General features: G+C 36.2%; 2 protein-coding genes and 1 pseudogene across 2 annotated transcripts; 2 read left to right on the top strand and 1 right to left on the bottom strand.

Annotated features, from left to right (window-relative positions):
- Window positions 1–351: 351 nt before the first annotated feature.
- LOC143532401 (protein SCARECROW-like) lies at window positions 352–3,926 on the top strand. Its single transcript, XM_077027462.1, has 2 exons — window positions 352–2,555; window positions 2,956–3,926. The coding sequence occupies exons 1-2, from the start codon at window positions 856–858 to the stop codon at window positions 3,377–3,379; spliced, it is 2,124 nt and encodes a 707-aa protein (XP_076883577.1). The 5' UTR covers window positions 352–855; the 3' UTR covers window positions 3,380–3,926.
- Window positions 3,927–8,132: 4,206 nt separating this feature from the next.
- Window positions 8,133–9,010, bottom strand: LOC143532358 (putative F-box/LRR-repeat protein 23 pseudogene; annotated as a pseudogene).
- A 5,248-nt stretch (window positions 9,011–14,258) lies between these two features.
- Window positions 14,259–20,886, top strand: LOC143532357 (bifunctional protein FolD 1, mitochondrial-like). Its single transcript, XM_077027426.1, has 6 exons — window positions 14,259–14,312; window positions 17,341–17,587; window positions 18,438–18,754; window positions 18,843–19,079; window positions 19,972–20,139; window positions 20,238–20,886. The coding sequence occupies exons 1-6, from the start codon at window positions 14,259–14,261 to the stop codon at window positions 20,406–20,408; spliced, it is 1,194 nt and encodes a 397-aa protein (XP_076883541.1). The 3' UTR covers window positions 20,409–20,886.
- Window positions 20,887–22,571: the final 1,685 nt, after the last annotated feature.

The following is a 22,571-nucleotide window of genomic DNA, read 5'->3' as shown; positions in this document are numbered from 1 at the left end:
AATTTTTTTTTTTTTTTAATAAAAATAAAGAGCCAACGGCTCTATTTCTAAGCCCCAACGGCTCTTCACGCATTCCCAGGCCAACTTTACGCCCATTTTCACCCGCTAGCCATCTTGCGCCTGCCTTGGTCTGCGTGCTCGCGCCCCTCTCGCGCCTCTCTCGCGCCTCGGTGGTGTGGTGCTCATGCCCCGGGGCGCGAGCGGATGGGCTCACGCGCCCCCTCTCGCGCTCCACACCCCTCAGCCCGTACCTTTTAAACGGCCCGTACCAAGCAAGTTTTTTACAAACTAAATTCCAACAAGCTCCGAGCCCGTACCTTTTAAACGGCCCTGTATACTAGAACACAAACTAAGAAAATAGAAAGAATTCACTGTTTTTGCAATCTCAAAAGTGGATTCACAATCTATCTAGTTTTAGTACATCTAGTAAAGTAGGAAACTATATTTTTGTAATTAACAAAACTAGTTACTTTGTAGATTGTAAAGGTAAAGATGATAATAATGAAAAGATAATGAAAAGCTCGATATGAGTTGGGACGAGAGATCGGTGTAGGAATCGATGAGTCATCGGAAAGCTCGCTACATCCTCCAATACGAACAGGTCAAACACTTCCAGACACCCACCCCGACAAACACATATCACCAAAAACACACACAACTACTCCCACCACCACATTGTCCGGCTAACCTAACCACCACCCCCACCGTACGTACCACTTTCACTTTATCTTATCATTCGCAGAATCCCAATGCCCACTGTTCTACTCCTTATGGCCGTTATCTTTTGTACCCTTTTCTCCTCTTCACATTACATAACCAGTTAACCAGATAGCCTTATCTTCTGTCACTGTTTTGATGGTGAGAAAGAGAACGGCTTCCGATATGGAGCTTCAGGCCGGTGGCTTAGAGTACCAGCAACACCGTATGGTACGTCGGCCACCGGACATTGTGGGTTTTGGTGGAGTGCCACACCCACCCACCGAAACCCACAATGTAAGTGGTGGTTGTGGTGGTGGAATGGAAATAGGTGTGGAATTACCACCTCCACCACAACCACCGAACTACGCCACTATGACGCTACCGTCAGCATCATCTATGTCATTTTCCACCACCACCTGCTCAACTAACTACATGGATTTTCACTCACCTTCAGCTCTCAAAAACAATCCTCCACCGTTATGCGTGTTTTCCGGCCTTCCGTTGTTTCCGCCTGACAGTAATATTAATATTAACACCAGCACCACGAACGTGAGTTCTAACGCCGGAATTGCGTTTTTAACCGGCGGTGGGAGTAACACCAACACCAACACCGCCGTGCCGGCCGACGACTCCATGACGGCGACGGCGTGGATTGATAGCATCATAAAAGACTTAATTCATAGCTCGACTGACGTCTCTATACCTCACCTGATTCAAAACGTTAGGGATATTATTCATCCGTGTAACCCTAATTTAGCAACTCTACTCGAATACCGGCTTCGCTCGTTAACAGACCCTCCGAGTCTTGAACCGGTTCATGATAATGATACTGTTGATGGTTTTATTTCAAGGGTTCCGGTGAGAGGAAAACAGGTGGTTGAAGGTATGTTTCCGCTTCCTACGCCGGATTTACAACAGCTACTGAACACCCGCAGCCATTTGGATTGGCCCGGTGACGATTACACCGCCACCGGGCCTCCTCCGGCTGCGGCAATTATGTCTAATTCAACCGATTCAGCTTCTCAGCAACAAAATCAATCTCAGTCTCTACAACCGCACGACTCTCCGCCATCACAACCGCCACAGCCAACACCAGATCAAAACACGGTGACACAAGCGGCTGCAATGGCGTTACGAGAGAAGCAACGGGAGGAGCTTCGGCAACAGAAGCGAGACGAAGAAGGCCTACACCTTCTTACCTTACTCCTACAATGTGCCGAAGCGGTTTCCGCTAACAATATCGAAGAAGCGAACAAGATGTTACTCGAAATCTCCGAGCTCTCTACGCCTTACGGCACTGCGGCACAGCGCGTTGCGGCCTACTTCTCGGAAGCAATGTCTGCGAGACTAATGACGTCCTCCCTCGGAATATTCTCCACACTCCCTCCAAACATAACCGTTACCCACGGCCTGAAAAAAATGACATCCGCCTTCCAAATTTTCAACGGGATAAGCCTGTTCGTCAAATTCTCGCATTTCACCACAAACCAAGCGATACAGGAAGCATTCGAGCGAGAAGACCGAGTCCACATTATTGATTTAGACATTATGCAAGGGTTGCAATGGCCGGGCCTTTTCCACATATTGGCGTCCCGACCTGGTGGGCCACCGTTTGTGCGGCTCACCGGGCTGGGCAACTCGTTAGATGCCCTCGAGGCGACCGGGAAACGTTTGTCGGATTTTGCAGATAAACTCGGGCTCCCGTTTGAGTTTTCAGCTGTAGCTGATAAAGTTGGGAACTTGAACCTGGAGAGGTTGAAGGTTAGCAAGAGGGAAGCGGTTGCGGTTCATTGGTTACAACATTCGTTATATGATGTCACCGGATCCGACACTAATACTTTATGGTTCCTCCAAAGGTATATATCATATCATCAACTAAGTTTTTCATGAAATGCAAGCATTATTTTATGAACAATGATATGCTAAGTTTTTCATTGTATATTAACAATTATATAATGAGAGTAATACATAAACAAAGGAAAGCCAAAAATATATAAGAAAAACTATTTAGGTTAACCTAGGCTAATAACTTATTTTGCTAACACATATTAAAATATAATGGTCAAGATCTTTGTTTATTATTCACAATCCTGCAATATATGTGGGGTACTGAGTTTGACCTATTTTATGAATCATAACTGATTTACAATATAACTGATACACATAAATATCCTAATACATAGTAGTGTATAATGTGATTACATGTCATTTCAAGATCGGTAAACCAAGTCATACTTTTTATGTATCGTCTATCAGATTGGCTCCAAAAGTGGTGACCGTGGTTGAGCAGGACTTGAGCCATGCGGGGTCGTTTTTGGGAAGATTTGTGGAGGCGATTCACTACTACTCAGCATTGTTCGATTCGTTGGGGTCAAGTTATGGAGAAGAGAGTGAAGAAAGGCATGTGGTGGAACAACAGTTGCTATCGAAGGAGATTAGGAACGTGTTGGCGATAGGGGGTCCCTCAAGGAGCGGGGAAGTGAAGTTTAATAATTGGAGGGAGAAGTTGGAACAATGCGGGTTCAAGGGTATATCTTTGGCGGGAAATGCTGCGGCTCAAGCGACACTTTTGTTAGGGATGTTTCCTTCTAATGGTTATACCTTGGTGGAGGATAAGGGCACACTTAAGCTTGGTTGGAAAGACCTTTGTTTACTTACTGCCTCTGCATGGAGACCTTAGATAGACCACGGTTCATGGTTTATGGTTCATATGGCCTGGTTTGTTTGAGTAGACCAAAGAACGATAACGAAGAGATCAATTGGTTTGGGCGACAGGACGAAAAAGGGAAAGAAAAAAACAAGTGCAACAAGTTTTGAAGGATGGCTACGTACCAAGGTTATGAACACTGTTCTTACTTGAGTTATGTTCATAGTCTGTTGTTAGCTTTTGTTATTAACTTGTTATAATAGCTTGTTATTCTCTTGCCTTATTCTTCTTTCATTCTATGGTAAATTGTATAGATGATGAATCGTCGGGTTCATGATAAGATCTTAAACTGAATGAATGAATGTTTACTCTAGGAGGCTTAAATTGATCTGCGCTTGGTAGCTAATGTGGCTAGGTTTGAGGAGATTTAGAGATCAATGATAGATCACTAAATCATGCAGCACATTCAGCTGATTCTTGTACATGGAATATTGATCACTAAACCATATTTGATAAAGACATAATACAGCCTTAAGTACAAAAGGCAAAATGATATAAATAGATTTGTGTGTGAATCACGTAATATGCTTCCGCAAGTTGAGTGAGGCATGCAATGTGAAGCTCGGATTTAATAATGTCAAAGCGAGTTTTAGACGCGGTAGCAAGGTTGTCACCCCATAAGTAGGTGGACTAGAAAGGGTAGTGTGTAAGTCATGATATATAGACATAATGGAGCAAAGTAATAATTAAAGGCTGATGCATACACAAAACGTTTTGTTTTTACTAAGTACTAGTGACGCATGATTAAAGTTGTGACACATGAATAAGTTATGAGGGACGAAGGCAAGATGTGACACGTGAAGACTAGAGTTGACGAACGAAGGTTTGAAGACGTTATGCCAGATCTTATATTAATGTCTAGTTGTATTCAATAATAGTATACTTAGTAATGATCCTAGCATTCATTAATGCTTACAGGAATATCATTGCATTCACCATACGAACAAGTTCATCAGAAGCGATACAATTGAAGTTATTTACATCGTGTTTTTTATTGATATGTTTTAAATCTCTAGATTGTACCTACAAACTCAATTGAACAAATGTGTGTGATTTCTAGACCCTGACAAGTTTCATAACATGTTAAAGTCATCACAATAATGATCACAAAAAATAGCATATATATATATCATCAATAAGTAGCTAGGATTAATGAAATCTAAGTGAATCAAGAGTTTCAACTCATATTAGCTAAAGAAACCTAAAACACATACAAAATCGGAGTGAAACATGACTAGCAAGTATGAATCAAACCAAAATCGAAGAGAATTAACTCAGTAAGCAGTAGATCACTACATCCTTCATTTGGAGTTCACAACCTTCACTTTGGCTTCTTCTCTTTTAAAAACACGATACGAAAACAACTATTCGACAAGATCATAACTGATTAATACAATCACCTCCCCATAGCCAAAGTCTCCTTTTGGTAGCATGACCCTCTCTTTACATGTTATGGTACTTAACCATAATTTTTTACGTTATTAACGCTACAAAAGAATTGCATTCTTTTATAGTTTTATGCCATCTTCCTTGTATTTGTGAGCTAGGTTGTGGTTACTACTCAAGACATATATATAAACCCGACATGACACGACACAAATATTAGTAGGTTGAGACGAACATAAGCCTTTTAACTAGCACATAAAGGTATATAAAACAATTAAATTCAGTTCGCATAATATGTTAATTTGTCATTTAAATATATTGGCATAAAATACAATTAACCACGCATAAAACACATTTAAAAAATAAAATGAAAAATAGAACTAAATGGGCTAACTGCAAAGTGCAAACCCGTCATGTTTGCATGAGCACGACCAGCTAGCTAAATATGTTCACAAGTTCAACATGAAATTGAGTCAAAACCGTTTGTATTGAATTCATATCCACGAATTTTATTTTATGTTCATGTCATTTCAGAAACTCACCTTATTAAATTTTAGAGTTCCGGTTCATCCTTCAACTTATTTATGAAGTTGGCTAAGAAGATAGCCAGTGCATGACATTTACGCTTAGAAATTTCAGTTTTGGTTAATTCAAACATGCTTCGGAAGCTTTGGATGTTTTCTTTGGCCATATCCTCAAATTTTTCTTCAATTCTTCATATATAATTAATTTTTTCTTCATTTCTTCATATATAATATCAATGGATTCCCTATCTTCATCTTTAAAATTTAACTAAAAACACAATTTCTTTAACTTATATGTCATTTTCTAATAATTTTCCCCAACCCATTCTCCATTACTATCTCTATATTCTTTTTTCTATTTTTTCATTTATAATCTTAACTCCTAACAATTTTGTCTTATTATAATTTTTAATATAAATTGATTTCTAATATATATTTATAGAATGGTAGTTGGAAATAGAGTATTGTGGCAACACTCTAAATTTGAAGGCTTCCTATATCATTTCACTAAAATTTAGAGATGAAGTTTGGAGATAGAGAATGAGTTGGAGTGATTATTTAGATATTTTTTCTAGATTTTGGAAATGAAGATGGGTATGGAGAACCCATTAAGAATGCTCTAAGCATATCCTCAAATTTTCCTTCAATTCTTCATATATAATTAATATATTCACCTCTAGCTAAATGGTCGGTCGTGTTCATTTCACCCGAACCCTAAATATGTTCGCAAGTTCAACATGAAAGCAACCATGTTTGAATCTTATGCAGTTTGCTGGAAGGGAAATATACAGTTTGTTGTACAATAATACCCAATATAAAGAACCAAACTTCACATCATAGTTATTAAAAGCCCTCGATTCTTACGCCTATGCCCATTTTCCATGCCAGACCCCAATATATGCACTTCTAGTTCCTAGGCCCTTGCTTCTTGAAGGTGACAACACTTCTACTGGCATTGATGACGGATCAAGAATAATAGTCATTTGAATGTTTACTATTTATTACTTTTTAACCTTTTGGTTTTTATGTTTTGAACATTTTGATACTTTCCTTTGAACATGTTGTTATTCAAGTTTTAGAATTACATTTGAATCTCGACTCTTTTAAAGATTTTGGTACTAATAGCCTATGTTTATTATATATGAAGAATATTATTATTTTTCTAATACATAATATATTAATTTTTTTTATTTTAGTGCGTTTTTTTGTCTTAGGCCTCACTTATTATGCGCTTCACGCCTAAGCCCTAGGCGAGGCCTATGTGCCTTAAGTGCGCCTAATACCTTTAATAACTATGCTTCACATTTACTTAAAACATTATGCACAAACCAACCAATAGTTGTCAAAGTAATTATACTCAAGTCTACTATTAAACCAATAACACACATATGCTACATTGAAGTCAGTTTGGCCTTCACCAAAACTGGATATCCAAAGTCAACAACAATATAACTCCAAAAACTAACAACTTTAGATCATTAAGCTACTTTAGAATTTACTAAAAAATTGGAGCAGAACATTGATCACCTTGCGCCAAATCGAAGCCTACATGAATTTACTATGAGGAAGTTTTAGATCTTTAATCTGTTTTGAACATCTTTTCCCCAAGTCCCCGTTTAGATCAAGTAGCATGCACCCACGCAAGTCAAGTGATTCAAGCTGACAACAGCCGTCCAGAATGGCCTGCAACCCCGAGTTAATCATGCAATTCGAAACGAACATAAGGTGAGCCAATTCAGGTAGGTTCCTCCCAATCGCCAAGGCCACCTCATTATCTCCATTCCCATCCCGAAACATAAGTGATATTTGGCTCAGTTTTAGTGTTTTCGGCAAAGGGCAATACCGTCCAACACATTCAATATCTTCTTTCGAAACACGTGTTCTGACAAGAACGAGTTCCTCCAACCTCACCGGTTGCTCCAAGGTCTACGCTCTCGGTTCATCCTTAACCTATTTTATAAAGTCAGTATGTAATATTTATGCATAGAGATTTTAACTTTAAATTCTTACACGCTTTGTAAGCTTTGCATGTTTTCGCTAGGTCATCAAAAGTAAGTTTATTCTACAATGATAACCATCCTATTTGCCTTTAACTAATCAGGTTAATTAACTAATTATTTCTTCCTATCTGATAGGAATCATATTCTAGTTCTAGTCTAAATTGTCATTTGTCTATTGTTAGAGGGGGTCAAATGCAATTTACTTTTCTATAAATAAGTGTCAATATAGCATAGGGAGAGGAGGGAAGAATATTAGTGAGATCATTTGGCTCTTTGCTAGGCATTGAGAAGGGCATGGCCCTAGGCCACTTCAGTGGTTAGTTATCAAGTCTATAACATCTTCGTATCAATTTCAATTCCAATATATTGTGCTTTTCTTAATTTCAGTTGAATTGTTTGTAATCAGAATCGAACCCTAACGCTATCTTATTAATGCCTTCCCCTCTATGAGTATTTGAAGCGCAAATCTTCAACAAAAACTACTTTAAAGTGCGTAACCACCATGTTCGAATATTATATAGCAAACAAAACATGTGAATTTTAGTGTCATAATCACCTAGAAATTATAATTAACCATTAGTCCCCCCTATTAGCTTGCAAGCTTATATACCTCTAGAGATGGTGTGTTTATGTTTAAAATCAGCATAACTTATCTCATACAAACCGGTTAATAAAAAAAAAACGGATAACTAACTGTATAATGAAGATTAGGAATTTCAGTTCATAACTCCAAAACAAACTATTGATAACTCCAAAAACAAACAACTTTAGATCATTAAACTACTACATAATTCCAACACAAACAACTATTTATCATTAAACTCCTTTAGAATTTACCATCAAAATTGGAGCTGCCATTGAGGAAGTTTCAAATTTGTCATGAGGAAGTTTTAGATCTTTGATTTGTCGTGAACATCTTTTCCCCAAGTCCCCGTTTAGATCAAGTAGCACGCACCCACGTAAGTCAAGTGATTCAAGGTGACAACAGCCGTCTAGAATGGCCTGCAATCCTGTGTTACTCATGTAACTCAAAACACACGTAAGATGAGTCAGCTTAGGTAGGTTCCTCCCAATTGCCAAAGTCACCTCATTATCGTTCACATTAGGAAACCAAAGTGATATCCGGTTCAGTTTTAGTGTTTTTAGCAAGGGGCAATATCGTCCAACAACTTCAATATTTATTTTCGAAAAGTATGTTCCAACAATAACAAGTTCCTCCAACAACGGTAGTTTCATCAAAGCTTCACTCAGGATTCCCTCCATTCCAAAAGTATAACACGCGATTTCTAGACGCTTAAGTTGCCTTGATCTATTAACAAAAACATATCCACGGGTGAATGTTAACTATCATTCTAGTTTTTTTTATTTTTAAGTAAAACAAATGCAAAAAAACAATACCTATCAACAACATACTGCTGAAGCTCGTGAGTACAACCACCAATCAAGGTTAAATCAACTAGTTCGCCTTGGCTTTTATCCACAGCATTCTTACATATTTCCTTATATTCACTTTGACATGATAACCTGTCGATATAAACGACCCGCCACAAGGCAGGGTCCTAGCAGACTTCAAACCAATCAGTGCACACGTTTTGGGCATTCTCGAGTATGTCAACCGCACCAACTCTAAGGAGCATGTTCACCATCAACTCTGAAGAAAGCTCCAACCAGTTCCTTGTTGATCTTGATGCCATTGTCACTTTCAAAACATGTCAAATGCGAAACAAACTCACTGAATTAATATGCATTCATACACTAGTATATAACTATATATATATAATATCACAAATCAAAACCCTAGAAGGCTAGAGCTACTTTATTTCTAGTAAAAGATAAACTTTAAATTGGTTTCTCATTTCGTGGATTTGGTTTCGATATTGGTAGCTTTGTCTTTCATAAAGTATATCAAATATATATAGATATATATATATCATGATTGTATGATGAATTTCCTAACTAAAACTAGGGCAAATATACATGAGGAGAATAGCCGTATATAGAAAACACAAATAGAACATCGAAAATCGCATCGACAAATAATCAAGAAATGAACTCACGTCGCAATGAAGAAAGCTTCCGATGAAGAAAGGGGTGGACTTGGACGGTCGTCCGTGACTTAAATAAAATATAATGAGGTGTAACGAAGAGACGCGAGGTAGATTTAATTGTTTTTTTTTTGTTTCTGAACAACCAACTAAATAACGTCGGATACTTCATACGTGACCTTCATTGGTTAAAGGTAGCTCAAGCCGGCCACTAGTCCCGACGGACAGAGCCCCTAGCAGTCCACCTATTGAGAGATTCACCGGATAAAAACTGATCCCCACACCCGCCAAATGGCACGACAGCGAGGAGCCGGTAAAACCATGTGAGATTAGGACTTGAACCCTGTCAAGCCAAGATTACCCCTCATATGTCCCATATTAATTAGTTATCATAAGATTTGAACCCCCTACCTCTCACTAATAAAGTGAGTGCTTTACTATTGAGCCACATCTAAACTGTTTGATAAATAAACTATGTAATTAACGTAAGAGGAAAATGAAAGCGTCTTAGCGTAGATGAAAAACCAGTCAAAATTACGTAGTTTTGATTAAAAATTTCCTAATTTAACTAAAAATCCCATATAATAATGCAAGATTTTATCAATTAGTTACTTGCCAAAAAAGCACTCACTTCCCTATGTATAAACGAAAATATATTAGTGTAAGATTGATGATGTAGAAATTCAAAGCATTGAATATCCTTTTTTTATGTAATCCACTTCTCTTGATGCCATCTTTTATGCTTGACTTTATTCAAGTTTAATTCTAATTCGTTACACATGGATAGTATATATGACTAACAAACAAAGGTTCTCCCAAATTTGATAAGTTTAAATATAATTGTAAAAATCATTCAAATGGATCGGGCACATAGACTAACAAAGTATTTCCCAATTTTGATAATATTAATGTAATATCAATGCAAACTTATTTTAACGGCTGCATTTTTCAAAAAACTTAAATATGATTCCATGTGAAAGATCATTATCACATTAAAACAAATCATTTCAACCTTTTGAAGCTTCAACGATTGCTTTAAATTCCATCTTTTTGACTTAATTTTTGCATAAACAACTTTTTTCATCATCGAAATCTTAATCACATAACCTTTGTTTTTATTTCAACTTGTTTCTTATTTAGCCCTAATATTCTGGAGTGAGTGTTGAAACTAAGGTGTAAATTAATCGAGTGAATTTTAGGAATTTTTTTATTCAAAACCATGTAGTTTTGATGGGTTTCCATCTAAACTTATACGCCTAACAACATCGTATTCACTTTCCCCTTAAAATAAACCCAGTGAACTAAACGCGCAAAATATTAACGCTTGCATCATTTAGGATTTTTTTTTTGAAATGCCGATAACATTAAAAACCAAATGGACATTACAAGACCTAAGGTAGCGTTTGGTATACAGAAAATGAAGGACGGAATGGAATGACTCATCGTGAGGGAATGGAAAATAGTGTGTTTGGTTGACCAAAGGAATGGAATGACCCGTTACCTAGTCCATTTCATTCCCTCTAAAATACTCCAATTTCATTCCATCCATACCCCATGTTTTTTTTCATTTCATTCCCTCCTTCATCCTACATAACCTCTACCACCGTCCCAACAACACCACCACCCAACATTAACACCCACCACCGCCACCAACCACCGCCCCTGCCCCCAGCCACCACCATCGTCGTCCACCGCCGCAACCAACCATCGCCATCGGTGGCAGCCACTCAGCATCGCCAGCCGCTCGCCGCATATATCAACCATCACCCACCATCACACATGCAGCCCATCGTCACCGCTGCCCACCACTGCCGCCACTGCCGCCAATCACCACCATCGGCGTCCTCCGCCACCACCACTCACCTCCACAAACCATCGCCATCAGTGCCAGCCACCCACCACCTCCAGCCACCCGTTGCATCCATCAATCATCGCCCCCACCATCACACACGCCGCTCACCGTCATCGCTGCCCACCACCACCTCCACTATTGCCGCCACCACCACCTCCATCGTTACTGCCATCGCTCCCACCACCACCACCACTCACTACCATTTTATTTTATTTATTTTATTTTTTTACCTACCAACAATACAAAGTAATGATTCATTTCATTCACATGTGGTAACCAAACATTTCATTGGAATGGTAATAACCCATTCCATTTCTTTGTCCATTCCATTTCGTCATCCATTCCATTACCCCATACCAAAAAATATTTAAAATGACATATATATATATATATATATATATATATAGGGTAAGGATCCTAAGAGAACCATTTGCAAATTGAGAACTTTGAGAACCTTTTTGGACCACTAAAAACACTTTTAAAAAATATTTAGAAAAATCATAAAACAAAAAATAACAAAAATTTTAAAAAAGTAAAAAAAACCAAAATTCTTATATTTCATTCCGGTTTCAGTAAAAAAAACGTTGTATTGTAAACATATGTATAATTTTATTTAATCTTTAGTTACGTAATATATACATATGTACAATATCATTTATTTTAAATTATACATATGTGTATAAAAAACATGTAAATGTACATATATGTATATATTATACATATGTGTATATAATTTAGCTAAACCGAGTTTTTTTTAATGAAACCGGGATGTTAAAATAAGAATTTTGGTTTTTTACTTTTTTCATTTTTGTGTTTTTTTTTATTTTATGATTTTGTTTATTTTTGGGTTTTTTACGGTCCAAAATGGTTCTCATAGTTCTCAATTTCAAAAAAGTTCTCTCATGATTTTGATCATATATATATATACATATATACATATATATATATATATATATATATATATATATATATATATATATTGTCACACCCCAACTTACGGCCTAGGCGTGTGACCAACAGTTGGTACCTGTTTTGTAAATGTATATGAGTTTAGCGGAAGTCCTTTAAAAATATAATTTTAAATATTAATTTATTTATAAACTTTTTATTTATAACAAAATATAATATATATATATATATATATATAAACATTAGTTAATTTGTACATCTTAATGAAATGTTTTGATTTATTAGAAAACTTCATGGATAATATATATCCACATGGTTGATTTATAAACTTTGTTTAGATTTTTATAAAACTCATTTAAATATTTCTTTCAATGTTTAATTTATTTGAAACTGTGAGCCATCTCTATCTTGCGAACATTCACTCCATGAATGGCTCCGATTCTTGATACTTTAATCACCTAAAATGTTAGAAAATACGTCAGCGATGTGCTGGTGAATACGCTGACGCTAAAATATTTTTCTTTTACTTTATTAACTCTCGAGACTACGCCTGTCTCGGCCCATCGTGGTCTTAGGAATAACAAAGTTAAAACAACACATTTATAAATTCAAGTCTCTACTCTAGGTCACCTCAGCAAACACAACAACGTTCGACTTAGTTAAGTACCCGTAAGTATCACAATGATCGTACTTCCCGCGGGAAAGCGTCCTACTATCAAGGTGGTGTGATGTGCCCATCGCATACTACCACATATGTAAGGATCCAGACACACGTATACCACGGCCTGAGGGCTAGGTTTATACTCTCATTTATAATGGTTTTAGGAACACGTAGTCCCTTGTAAATCATTTTCATATAATCATGTTTGACTCGTTTGAAAACAAGTTTAAAAGTTTGGGGGCGTATTCACCTTTTCGCTTTGGGATCGGCTTCAACACTGTCCGAGGGTCTTTCCCTTGCTATCTCGCACATATAGTACGAGTATAGCCTTCTCTTTTGGATCAGCTTCAATACACTGTCCGAGGGTCTTTCCCTCTTCTTTGTTATCTCGCACCTATAGTACGAGTATAACTTTTTGTTAGTCGGATATACAATCCGACTTAAGACTTCTAGTCTCTTTTGTAAAATCTTTTCCTCGATTTTAAATTTTCTTATGAACCTTTAGTTCTAAACATCTTTTCTTTATTTTAAACTTTTAGTTTAAAATATCATTTCTTTCTTTTTTTTTCAAGTTAAAATTCTTTCTTTTAACTTATCTACTTTTCTTTTCTTTCACAAGATAAACTTCTAGTTTAACTTGTTGTATTTTTCTACATTTCTTTTTTATTAAGAAACGTATCTTTTTATTTTCTTATCATTTAAGAATAATAACTTAAATAATATTATCAATTATAACTCTTTTCTACTTTCATCTTTTCCTTTTCTTTTATAGTATGTTTGAACCTATAATCCAAATCATATATCTCTTATTTTCATATTCGGACCTATAGTCCGACATGTTTTTCTTTTCTAAATTCCACGTTTTCCAACAACGTATACTTATATATATACATTATTTAGTTTATATTAATAATATAAACAATATGTATATTTTCATTTACTTATTGTTATTTAAAGTATCTTTAATTAATACTTTTATCTTTATTTATTAATAAAGATTATTTTATTGTTTATTTATTCTTTCCCCTTTTATTATTATTTAAAATTTATTTAAATAATAATAGTTATATTTATATCTTTCTCTTTATATAATTCATTTCCTTTATTATCTTTTGTATATTTTCGAGGTATAGACTACACCCTTGACTAGGGTCTAAGCCTTTATTATTTTATTAATATTTAATTCGGGCATTATGCATACCTTATTCGGCTTATTATTTTCTAAACTCACGGGCAGCACTTCGACGCTTGCACGTATATCGAGAATCTTGATCAACACCTCTTGGCGCGCAAATCGAGGCACACAGGTCTTCAAATCTCGTCGGCACGCATTTCGGGGCGGGTCGTCGGGTCGTCTCGGGTTGGCACGCACTTCAAGGCGGAACATCAGGTCGTCTTAGTTCGGGACATGTTTCGAGGCGGAATGTTGGCATGTCAGGGTATCATTGGTTTATTGGTACGGATTACGAGGTAAGATGTCGTGGTTTTATGGTCATGGAAAACGAGGTGGTCGGTACACGTTTATCGAGGTATTTTTAGAGAGATGTTAGAGAGAGAAAGTGTGTGTGAAAATGGTGTGTGAAAAATGAGGTTGGAGTCCTCTATTTATATGCTGGCCAGGAGACCCGTAGCGGTACGCGACGGGCCTAGACATAGCCGTCACGTATCGCGACGTGGCTATTGTGAGTCACTTGCAGGTTTGCCACATGGCGGACGCGGTGCCACGTGGCGACACGTGGCGAGCTTTATGCCACGTTCCTGACACATGTCACAGCGTCGTGGGTTTATGCCACGTGGTGACACACGTTAGCTGGTGTGCCACGCGTTGACACGTGGCATGACACGTGTCTGGTTTTCAGACATCACTATCGCGATACGTGATGGTGTTGCGCCCAAGTACGTCGCGTATCGCGATCGGCCGCGAATTCAGAATTTTTCATTTTTGATCCTTGGACTTTTTGAAATTTGATATTTTTGACCCGATATTTTCGTGATGTTACATATATAGTTAAACTCGGGTGATGTGGCTGCAAGTCGACATAAATTCGATCGTTGTCGGGTTACGGCACCGGAACTAAACCAAAAATTAAATTCCTTAACGTCTAAATACAAAGAATTAACATATTTAAATAAAAAAGTGTCAGTGAGCTGGTGGTTGAGTGGTTAGGAAAATATTTTGTGTTCCATGTGACTCAGGTTCGATTCATGCCCCCAACATTTAGTTTTGGTTGCACCAGGTGATGATGAGAGACTAATCAAGTATCTGGCGTTCAATAGCTGGATCATTTACTGTACGAGTTTTATTTCACCAACTTGTCGTGCATTCAGACGAGTGTTAACGTGTGTTAACCTTAGGTGAGGGTTTTCCCCATAGTGAAAAGTGAATGTATCCCGATGTGGTGAATTTGGCCAGTAGTCCATTTGGAGGGTTTGTTGGCCGTTCAAATAAAATAAAATAAGCAAGTGGGTCGTGCGACGTATCGACACAAATTCGATATGAATCAAGTTACGATACCAAAACTAAACCGAAAAGAATTAATGGCAAACCAAGTATCGACTATTAACAAGTTAATATATTTTAGAAGAATAACCTATATAAAACCAAAAAAAATAAAAAGAAAAGAAAAACAAAATTCATGACAAACCAACAAAAACAAAAACAAAAATTACATGTTGTCACGACGAATTGACGTAAATTTAATCGGCATCAATCACATTAGAACAAAATAGTAATCTTAAATTAGTTTGCTATTGCTAAAAAAATGTAACAAAGCTTTTTTTATATTATGTATAATGTATAATAACAAAACAAGAATCGACTATTCCATCTGATAAGAAAAAAACGTGCAAAAAAGAGTTTGGTTTTAGCAATGACATCTGTTATATACTTATAATTAATTCTTAAATTTTGTAGTTTTACATTTCAATTTCAATTAGGTTGGTTGTTGCGGAGCTGCAAAAAAGACGTTAAAGCTGAGGTGGCGTACCCAATTAATGCCGGCAACACCACACTGAGGCATTATGAGGTGTTAGTTAACACAATAACTTGTGTTATGGCGTAAAAAACATTAGGCATCTTTTAACTTCAACTATACGTGGTGATTGTTTCTTAGGAAGTTTGATGGTTTCTCATAGATATACTTAGCATCTTTAAGACCAAAGTACTCTAATTCCGGTGTACTTCTCTACCTCACTGTAATCATTATAGATTACCTTATGTTTTATCTTCTTTATGGTCACACAAAATCTTTGTTTGTGACACCAAGTCTCGTGTTTATCTTGCTTCAATATGACACTACTAGAATAAGTGTATTTCTCAATGTTTAATCATGTTCGATCTTCAATCTCTTAAAGAGGTGATGGTCTTATTTGTTATGAAGTTTTGTAAAGTTTGGCTATTGCAGTTGTGCCATTAGTTTTAAAATACTTGTGCATATAATCATATGACAAACAATTGTACATGTTGCAGTAACTTCGCAATGGTTGACACTTTTTTTTGCTACATATCTATGACACTACGCTATAAACTAGTGCACCAAATCGACTACAACTATGCAATAACTTGAAATGATTGGCACGTTGTTTTAAAGGTTTTTATGCACCTTTGTATGTGTATGTCACATTGTTTGTTATAAACTTGTACGTTCGAATAACACTATAGTAATGTTTGACGGATTGTTCCATTAGTTTAGAAGCATACTTGTGCATTGCTAATTAATTTGACTCTTGGCCTATTCTCAAGATGCACTAATCATTTTAACCAATCAAGATTCAATGAATGTAAAATAAAAATATATCTTATTTCTCTCACATGTAAAAAATGACCAATCATTGTATGTTGTTTAGATCGTAACATTACTCAAGAGCTAAGCAGTTAATGCGGAAAAATATCGAATATCGGTAATTTTAATATCATGTAAAATTCACATATATAACAATTTAACACTAATAATTCAGTATAGTTTCCTACCATTAACCATTAACCTTTTGCAAATTGCAAAACACTAAGAATCGTAACAAGTAAGAATTGATTAAAACTTAAAACACTAACATTTTAACCCTAAAAGTTGATAATTAAGACTTAAAACATGATATCGGGAATACCGGTGATATATCGCTCAAATATTAGTCCAATATCGGTCAATATTATTGATATTATCGGTACCGATATTCTAAACCGATATATCACTGATATATCAACAGTATCGAGGTTAAGAGTAGTTGACTTTGACGACTCAGTTAGGGAGTAGTTTTACTTAAGGACACTATTTACAAAATTGGTCCCTTGACTACTACTGTTGTCGAGTTTGAACCTTGGACTACCCTCACTCAAAGTACGCCCTACGGCCGCCGAACCCAATACTCAGCAGTTGAGTTAGTCTGGATACTTGAGTAAGTTCATATATAATCTTCTGTAATTGATTTTATTTATTTATTATAATTCGGGAACATTGCATTAGTATTAATATTATTATGTTGTTGTTGTTTTGATTAACTATGGATATTAATGAGGGTTTCACAATATCACAGACAGAAGATGATGACGTGTCATGAAAGGAAGTAAGTAGTAAAACAATGGGATTATTAAAGAGTAAAGTGCAAAGTATTGTGGTTTCTGGGTGTAGGAGAAATAATGGCTTATTATTGTTGTTATCTTTATCAAGGACTATTAATACCTTTGCAGCCTGTTATGATAATAATCATAACCGGATATTGAAGTCGCCTTCTCTTGTTTCGCTTGACTTCCCTGATGTATGGACTACCAGCTCCACTGGTTATAGCAAATCATCTGCTTACAAACTCGGTAAATAGTTAAAACACTTTGTTCTAGCTGTTAAATTTTGTTAATAGTGTTTTAATCTTGCCTCATTGTTCCATGTTAGGTTTATATTTTACATTGTGTATTGTTGTAAAAATCGCGCTTAAGCATCGCTATTTGGTCATAATTGGAAATTTTATATATACAATTTGGTATATGTGCTTATATTCATAAAATTACGTATAAATTCCAACCTGATTAATCGCTAATCCCTACCCCACTCCCACTGTCCGAGTTGCACCTAGCGAGTTGTACAACACTATTGATGCACGATATTGCCTTTGAGTTGTTAATCAATTAAAGTTTTGTTTTTTACATGTTTTTGTGAGCATCTTGATTGGAAGCTTCTCCATTGCCAATCTTTTATACTTTCAGGTTTTCATTTAGAAGGAATTTGTATTAGATTTTGTTTCATATTTGTAGAAGTATTGAAATTTTAGTTTCTTGTGCCAATTATCTATATTTTGTTCTTTTTATTATCGCGCTTTTGGTTTTGGGAGCGTTTTTTTTCTTCTTTTTTTTGCTCATTGTGCCTACAGTACAAGTGATCCTTTTGGGCCTTGAGTGTGCCTTTTGGTTTGACTACCTAGATAGAGCTTGTTCATACCCTTTTTATATTTTTTAAATTGATTGTTTGTATTACTTAAAATGAAAATTATGTTTGTAATGAACTAATGAATTATTCCATCCTTCAAATGCTTTTAAGAGTCACTTTTTTACATGACAGCAATAATTCCAAGTTCCAACTTTCAATACGACAAGTATATAGTCAAAATTTAAAAAAAGAAAAAGTTAATGAAAGAATTTAAACTTAACTACTGATATTTTGATACAGCTAGTGATCATACTGCTAGAGTTATCAACGGAAAACAAATCGCCGAGGAAATCATATCAAAAGTAGCCACTGAAGTAACAAGAATGAGGAAAACAATCGGCAAAGTTCCAGGACTCGGTGTAATCCTAGTAGGCGACAGAAAGGATTCCCAAACATACGTGCGTAACAAGATAAACGCATGCGAAGAAGCCGGAATCAACTTCAAACTAACCGAATTCCCGGACACTTGCACCGAACATGAAGTTTGTGATGCCATAATGAAATTTAATGCGGACCCATCTTTTCACGGTATCCTTGTGCAGCTTCCTCTTCCTCAGGTACTTTTTATTATAGTTTGAATTTATGTTAGAAGGGTAGAATGGTCTTTTCAGTTATCATTGATGAAATGAATGAAAATCGAAACAGCATTTGAATGAAGAGAAGATTGTGGGTGTGTTGAAATTGGAAAAAGATGTGGATGGTTTTCATCCAATGAATATGGGGAATCTAGCTATGAGGGGGCGGGAACCGTTATTCATCCCGTGCACGCCAAAAGGTTGTGTGGAGCTGTTGATGAGATACGGTGTGGAGATTATGGGTAAGAATGTGGTTGTTATTGGAAGAAGCAATATTGTTGGTTTACCCGCGTCCTTGCTGTTACAGGTGCCAATCTCCCTCTCATTTCAGAGTTGGGTTGTAAACGAGCCGAGCCGAGCCGAGCCAAGCCCAAGTTTGTCTAGGCTCAAGCTTGGTTTGTGAATAGTTATTGGACTTGAGCTGGGTTTTTTTATTATATATTAATTAATTTATATAAATTTATATATATTCTATATATATGTTTTAATTGTACTTTATATACATAACATCATATATATGTTTGATATATTCTTATCATAATTTTATGTATAATAATAATTATTATAAAAGTATATATATCATATGTTAAACACAAATTATATAACTCATAGACTTGTTTAGACTTGCGAGCCAACTTGATATTTTGTAAGTGAAGCTTGGGCTTGGTCTGTTTAATAAACACACTTATTTTTCAGGCTCGAGCTCGTTTAAGCTCGAGTAGATTCGAGCTTTTAGCGAGCCGATCTCTAGTAGTGCACGAGCGGCTTGGCTTGTATACATCCTTATATCCAAACACTATGTGCAAGAACTGGTAGAACAAATCTACACCATTTAATTTTCAATCAAATGGATCATAATTTTTGAATTTTGCACTTAAGTTCTTATACACCTGTCTAGGTTTTGTACATAAAAAACCATGTAACTAGTTTCCTCGTATGTTTTTGACGAACAATAAAACTAATTTATTTATTTTTAGAATTTTAGGAGAGGTTGTTAGAAATAATAAACGTTACATTTGTACCATTTTCTTTTATTTTCAAACTTTTAAACTAGGAAAAATGAATGATTCGCATGTTCTGATTGTTCTCACTTCTCGCAATATAGTGTTTTTCATAGAACCCTCAAGAGTGTGTGTGTGTGTGTGTGTGTGTAGACACACACACACCACATCTGTTATTAATATGTAATTGTGGTCCAGAGGCATCATGCAACGGTAACCATTGTAACTGCATTAACACCAAACCCTGAAGAAATCACACGTGAAGCTGATATATTAATAAGTGGGGTAGGAGTCCCGAATATGGTTCGGGGAAGCTGGGTGAAGCCTGGCGCCGTGGTGGTCGATGTTGGAACTTATCCAATCGAGGTACTCAAACTTTATGGGTCAGTTGTATAGCTAGGGTCAATGCTAGTTGAAATCCAAATGTCGACTTTGAAATAAGTGTAAACTTATATGGTGTGCAGGACCCGAGTTGTGAGCAAGGGTATCTGCTGATAGGAGATGTGTGCTATGAGGAAGCATCAAGAGTAGCTTCTTTGATCACCCCTGTTCCAGGAGGGGTGGGGCCCATGACGGTTGCAATGCTGCTTTGCAACACTATTGAATCAGCTACACGTAAGTATAATTTTGTTTAACTAGTAGATTTGACGATTTTGTATGAGCGGCTATAAGTTATGCCTTGTTAGATTATTGCAAGTGTATATTCCATATAGGAGACACATGATGGACATTTTTTAAGTTTTGGTTAATTTTATTTGTAGACCACTATCTACACATTTAGTTGTGAATTCGTTGTTTCAAGTTATGTTTTATCTATAACGAATTAACGGGTCAAACATGTGAATTAACCAAGCAAACAAATTATATAAATATACATGTACAGAAACAAATATATGTGTATATATGCATGTATATGCATATACATAGTATACACACATGATAACATTCAATAAGAAACCCCAAATACTTGAGGCCTTTGAAAACCACATAGGCATTGGATTAATATTCCAATTGTGATTCTATAATTAACCCTCTTATAAGTTAATGGTGTGATGAGATATGTGGTACATTGGGCTGTCAGTTGGGCCACTAAGAATAGAGTACTAGATTGGGCTGTCAGTTGCAAAAGAATTGAGCCCGTGTATGTATACCTAGAGGTGCACAAATCGGGTTTTTTCTAATACCCGAGTTCGGGTATGAACCGGTTTCGGGTATGATCGGGTATTGAGAGGGTTCGGGTAGGGTATTGAGGAGAAAGACTCAACCCTATGTACCCGGGTAGGGTATGATCGGGTTCGGGTATTGGAACCGGGTACGACCGGGTATTAATACCCGGTTTTGAATTTGTAATTTTTTTATACATTTTTTAATTTGTTTAAAATTTAAATTTGCTTTGTAATTTATAAAAATAATTAAACTATATTACAAAAACCATAAATCCACTTAATTACAAATTATTTACCTAGTAATATGCATTTTACAAAAAGTTAAACATAAAAGTTGTGAAGTAAACATAAAAATATACTATAAAAACTCATGTATTATTTCGGGTATTAGAAAATTGGTATTGGGTATCGGGTATAACCGGGTATCGGGTATAGGGTATGATCGGGTCCGGATATTTACGGGTATAAATCGGGTACGGTTCCGGGTACGGGTATTGACCTCAAAATGCATACCCTATCCATACCCTACGGGTAGGGTCGGTTCCGGTTTCGGGTATAGAATACCCGGGTATTAAAAAAACCGGTTCTGGGTATTTTTTCGGGTCCGGTTCCGGGTACGGGTTTTTTGTGCACCTCTATGTATACCCGATTACCCGCTGAGGTGTCGGGCCCGTAAGGAGTTGAGAAACTTTGAGCCTTTTGAGGATATTCGAATTTACTTTGTAATTTGTATTAAGTTATTTACTTGTTTGTATCACAGCCTATTTCAAACTTCTATTTACTATAAGGACAGCTGTTTTATTAACTCAAAATAATTAAAATTATACATATATTTTGTAAATTATACATATACTTTTTAGAAATATTGTTAATTTCTAACTTAATCATACTTCCAAATTATAAAACTAACAATATTTATTGGAATGGTCACCCTTATCATTATTGACCATATAATCTAATTAAATACACGTGTGATTCTAGGACAACAAATCAAAACATAAACTTTTAAGTTTCATATAGAGAAATTTGTTTTTAATGCTTACTAATTGATGGTAGTGACTTTGAAATGGTCACTAAGGATTCAATGTTGTTTAAGCAAACCCCGTCATGTCAAGGTTTCGGATTGTTGACCCATGTATACTGGGTAGAGCACTCGAGCTAGCCAGACGATGGTTTTTTGTAAAACCAGAACAATGTTACTACGTTTGCCTCATCACGGGAGGGTGAATTTCTTCCTATGATCAAGCCCTGGAGTGAAATAAAAATAAGTATTCGTTTAAAAATGATAAGCATGTGTCAAGTAAGACAGCCGAACCCTTTTTTCTGTTAACAACGTAACGTTCCTAGTATTTATGGTATAACCGTTGAGCCATGTTGTTGATGGAAGACCTTAGGCCTAGACCACGTCTTACACCACTTAAGTGGGTCTGCTCTATTTGTCCGGAGACCATTCATTTGATTTGGGCCGTTTATGCCCCAAAGCATATAAAGCTATGTGTCCTTTACGACACGTAGTTACATACGCAATTTTAAATTAAGATAGCAAGAATCAAATACGTATGCTTTTTGAATATATTACATCGATCTTTTAAAGAATATGAAATAACACACATATCAAAATAAAACAACAAA

Source organism: Bidens hawaiensis, unplaced genomic scaffold (assembly GCF_021521415.1).
Source record: "Bidens hawaiensis isolate Kalapana, Puna unplaced genomic scaffold, B.hawaiensis_p1.1 tig00009444_1, whole genome shotgun sequence".
In the NCBI taxonomy this organism is placed as follows: domain Eukaryota; kingdom Viridiplantae; phylum Streptophyta; class Magnoliopsida; order Asterales; family Asteraceae; genus Bidens; species Bidens hawaiensis.
Note: the sequence above shows the minus strand (reverse complement) of the source record. Positions and strands in the feature narration are given on the sequence as shown.